General features: G+C 50.7%; 1 protein-coding gene across 1 annotated transcript in view; it reads left to right on the forward strand.

The window, feature by feature from the left end:
- Nucleotides 1-5,065, forward strand: part of Syk (spleen associated tyrosine kinase) — a 64,044-nt gene that overhangs the window by 33,283 nt on the left and 25,696 nt on the right. Inside the window, exon 6 of the mRNA XM_021215603.2 lies at nucleotides 4,738-4,876. Coding sequence (XP_021071262.1) covers nucleotides 4,738-4,876 — 139 coding nt within the window. The remainder of the gene's footprint in view (nucleotides 1-4,737; nucleotides 4,877-5,065) is intronic.

Here is a 5,065-nt window from a genome sequence, read left to right on the forward strand (position 1 = left end):
TGGTTGGTTGGTGATTCCTGTTTTGTTTCTTTAAGTGTTCCATGCATCACTAGTTTGTATCCCATTTCTTATGGTTTTAATACTGAGTATATCCATATATATATATATATATATATATATATATATATATATATATATATATAATTTTCCTCCATGTCTCTCTTATCTGATGCCTCTTTTCTCATAACTCATGCTTACTTACTTCTGGGGTGATCTTTTTGAGTTCATATTTGGTTGATACTCAACTGTGGGGACACTGAATGTCCTGTGCTCAAGTGCCTTCCTTCAGGATTCAAGTGGTGGCTGCTATCCTGAAGGCCAGCTCCTGCCCACTGTAGTGCTGGTAATTGTGTTTGTCCTCAACCCTATAACCTTGGTGTGTGTTGTGGTGTGGTGTGTGTGTGTGTGTGTGTGTGTGTGTGTGTGTGCACATGCAAACGCATGCAGGTGTACATGACAGTGCATGAATACAGAGGGCAGAGGTCAACCTTATATGTCACTTCTCAAGAGCCAATCACATTGTTCCTTGAGACAGGGTCTCTCAGTAGGACCTGGAGCTCATCAATTAGACTAGGTTTCCTGGCCAGTGAGTCTCAGGGACCCATCTCTCGCCCGTGCTGTTGCTTTCATTTGCCAAACAGGTTTGCCTCCTCAAGTTCCAGGTCATGTGGTGGTCTATGCCTACTTTTTAAAATTACATTGTGGGCATCAAAGAGATCCTTCCCTTTGTTCGTTAAGGAATGAGACAGCGGCAGTTGTCAGCCTCCTGGGCCACGGCGAAAGCCAAGTTCAGTCAGTCAGTCTCCCCACACTGGTATGGGTGATCAAAGCAGGTCATTCATTTGATCTGTGTGGGTTTACCGCCAGGGCCATCAAAAACAGCATCCTAGCCCGTCTGAAGGGAAAGTTCAAAGACAGCTGTGGACTGATGCCAGTCTCAGTTTACTGATGCTGCTCAGAGGCCCGGGGAAGCTGGAAGAGAAGCCACAATAAAGGCTCTCTACCTAGGGACTGGAGCAGAGAGACAAAGAGAAAGCAGCGAGGGGCTGGATGTATGCCTGCCTGCCTTGTACAGGCCAGCGGTCAGCCTCAGGAGGTAGTCCTACCCCCACCCAGAGCTGCCCACCGAGTTGTTGAGCAGGGTCTTTCACCCTGGGACCTGGGGCTTATTGATTATGCTAGGACATCTACCTGCAAGTCCCAGAGATCCAGCTGCCTCTGCCTCCCCAGCACGGGGACTGCAAGCACAAATCAGGACACTTGGCTGTGTTTGTTTGCTGTTTGTTGTTTGTTTGTTTTTGTTTGGAGGGGGAGGGTTTCAAGACAGGCTTTCTCTGTGTAGCCCTGGCTGTCCTGGAACTCACTTTGTAGACCAGGCTGGCCCTGAACTCAGAAATCCGCCTGCCTCTGCCTCCCAAGTGCTGGGATTAAAGGCGTGTGCCACCACTGCCCGGCTTGTCTGTTCATTTCAATAGGGATTCTAAAGGGTGAACTCAGTTCATCCTGGCTGCAAGGCAAGCACTTTACCTACTGCACCTCTCCACAGGGCAGGGAGAGACATTTGTGGAAGATGTTTTAAAAGATGCACAGGTGGAGAACACAAGTTTGGCGTGCCTCAGATCTGGGTGGCTTTAGGGGTTGATCTTGCTCTCAGGGTCTGCACAGACAACACCCAGTGTTGCTACTTTAAGGTGTTGGCAGATACAGCGTTTCTGTACCGAATGTCACTTACTCTAGGATCCCTATCTCCTGTTTTCCTTAGCCCTCCCGGAAAAGCTACTATGCACTCTTAGCTCTTGAGCGATGATCTTTTCCCCACCTACGATTCCCCTCTCTCTTCACCTCTTTCCTTCCTGTCCCCTCCTCTCCCACCCTCACCATCCATCCTCTCTCCTGTCCATTCAGACATTTTCCCTCCCCTTTCAACTCTGACCCCACCACAGATGCCCCTGGACGATAGCCACAGAGAATGAGTGGTCCTCAGGCTGGGGTGAACCTGCTGCTCTGCTCTCTCCGCATCAGATGCAGATTGCATCCCTAGATTACACACTGCAGCCTACTGTGTCTCATTATCTCCCAGACCCTCCACTCACTGCCCGGTCTCACCACCACCCACACATTCTTTTGCCCTGGAAGGCACACAAGGGTAGAGAAGAAGGTCAAGCCCTTCCAGCAAAAGTCACACTCTCCTCTCTCACATCTGTGAGGGGCGGGTTCAAGGTCTGTCTGCCGAGCCGTGAACCAGCCCCTGGAGGAGCCGTGCCAAGGAAGAACAAGGTCTCTAGTAAGGCCAGTTGGCACGAGATCCAGCCTGAGCCTCAGGGCGTCACCCCAAGACTAGCACTTCTTGAGAGCAAACTGCAGATCCATTCACTTACTTCTTTCAAGGAAACCATTGGGTGGCAAGGGTCAAATGATGAGCCAGGGAGATGGCAAAGTCAGTGAGGTGATTGTCTCGCAAGCTTGGGGACCTGAGTTCAGACCCCAGAACCCACAGGCACGCTTGTTATCCTAGTACTGAGGAAGAGATAGGAGACTCTCAGGAGCGTGGTGACCCGGTTCAGTCAGAGACCGTGTCTCAAAAAGTAAAGCAGAGAGTAGTAATAAAGGAAGACCCCAGTGTGGACCTCTGACTTCATATATATCCTTGCACATACCTGCATGTGCACATGAATACACATACCCACACATGCATGTACATACACATATACATTTCCTCCTCCCCCTTACCCTCCCCCTTACGCTCTCCTCCTCTCCTCATTATCCTCCCCTTACATTCCCACTTCCCCCTTCCCCCTTCCCCCCCTCCTCCTCCTCTTCCTCCTTCTCTCTCTCTCTCTCTCTCTCTCTCTCTCTCTCTCTCTCTCTCTCTCTCTCTCTCTCTCTCTCTCTCTCTCTCTCTCCTATGCCTACTTATGTGTGTTGATGTGCCTGCCCATGCATTCAAATGCAGATGCCTGATGAAGATTTCCAGAATCTTCCTCTATCACTTTCCACTCATTCTCCTGAAACAGGGCCTTTCTCTGAGCAGATGCTGACTGCTTCAGCTGGGCTGGTCAGCCTGGGAGCTCGAAGCATCGGTCTCTCTCCAACCTTCATCACTGGGCTTACAGACATGCGAACATGCTCAACCTGGTTTACCGCAAGTGTTCTCACCCACTGAACCATATCCCAGCCCCTTACATATATGTATGTATGTGTTGTGTGTGTGTGTGTTTTCACACATTGTCCTTTCTGCAAGCCATTTGTGTCTATACATACACATTGTGAATGGTTTCCCTAGAAAACAGGCTCAACCCTCTATTCATAGATGGTGTTTTATTGTGTGACTGGGCGTTACCCAATGACCAACAAGGCTTTAACCAGCCACATAGTCATCCCAAAGGAGTTGGCACCTCAGAGTGCTGGTGACTCACTGTAGGAGGGAGGAGGTGTTTCCACAGTGGTGAAATTTCAGAACACGAAGCTGCTATGGCCAAGAAGGATCTTCCATCCTTCACCAGCTTCCCCGAGCTTCAAGCAGGGGCCTGGAGGGAGCCCTGGCCACTCTGCCAGGCAAGCTCCATTTCGAAAGTTGCAACCTCCTCCTGGGTATGGCAGGAGAAAGGGAAGTGAGGTCACTTCCGGTCCCAAGGTCAGCTCAGCCTGAACTATGGCTGTGGCCTTGATCTCGTGTGCCTGGAGAAAACTGTACAAATCAGCCCAGTTTACAGACACCCTTTTCCAGGCTGCTGGGACCTGATAGAGCTCCTCCCAAGTCCAGTGCGTTCATGCTGAATGCTCTGAAGATTCATCTCCCTTCCTTTAGCAAATGCAGAGGCCTCAGGGACTCCCAGACTGCACAGATGTCCCATGGACTCGACTCGTCCTTCCCCAGATCTCATGATTAGAACACATGAGTTTCTGGAAAGGCAGCATATAGCCTATCCTCAGAGAAACGAGACTCTGAACTGGGAGAGTCACATCTCCTGTTGCCATGCCAACCTGAATCTCACCCTTTCCGGGGCCTTCTGGAGTACCGATTCCTCCTCTGATGTCAGGACTGCCTGGTGCCTGAGTCTCAAGATTCAAGGGTGTATCTGTGTATTGTCATTCTGCAAGGGGGCCTGGAGTCCTACATGTAGCTCCTGGTGCCAGTGGAATAATGAAGTCTCATTCACCTACAGACGCCTCAGGCCTCGGGCTGTCTATGTTGCCTCATGCCATGTGCCTACCATTCCCGTCTCAGGTGGGGGATGCCACCTGCTAATGTCAAACAGTGTCTTAAACCCGGCCTTGGCACTGAAAAGAAAAGGAAGAAGACCATGGGAGTAGAATCATTCATAATCTTCCATGTGTGCTCCAGAAACTTCTGTTAATATGCTCACTGGATTCCTCATCTGCCCTTCACCTGAGTCTAGGGGCTTCACGGACACCCCAAAGCCTGTGCCTGTGGCCCCGAGCCACACACACACACCCCAAACTCTTTCACTGATCTCCAAAGCACCATGGCCCTGCTGGACCTTTGTCATGGTCCATCTCCAACCCTTGGCGTTTCCCTTTGGGTAACTCACTGGCTCTGGTACGGAGCCTTCCTGTCATCTCTAGGACTGGGTGCCGTGTGCCCACCACCTGCCTGCTTGCTGGTGATGGAAAGCAGCTGCTGCCCACCAGGGCCACCAGCTGTAGTGAGGGTACTGCTTCCTAGGTCAGAAGGTCACAGTAGGGGTAATATGGCATGCTCTCTCTCTCTCATAGGATCAGGGCCAGAGACAACAGTGGCTCCTATGCTCTGTGCCTGCTACACGAAGGAAAGGTATTGCACTATCGCATTGACAGGGACAAGACAGGGAAGCTCTCCATCCCTGAGGGGAAGAAGTTCGACACCCTCTGGCAGGTATGTCTCTGTCTCTGTCTCTCTCTCTCTCTCTCTCTGGACTCTTCTGTGCATCTCTTTCTGTCTGTCTGCCTCTCTCTGTCTCTCTCTCTCTGAACTCTTTCTTTCTCTGGACTCTCTCCTCTATGTCTCTCTATGTCTGTGTGTGTGTGTGTGTGTGTGTGTGTGTGTGTGTGTGTGTGTGTGTGT

This window comes from Mus pahari, chromosome 16, assembly GCF_900095145.1.
Source record: "Mus pahari chromosome 16, PAHARI_EIJ_v1.1, whole genome shotgun sequence".
In the NCBI taxonomy this organism is placed as follows: Eukaryota; Metazoa; Chordata; class Mammalia; order Rodentia; family Muridae; genus Mus; species Mus pahari.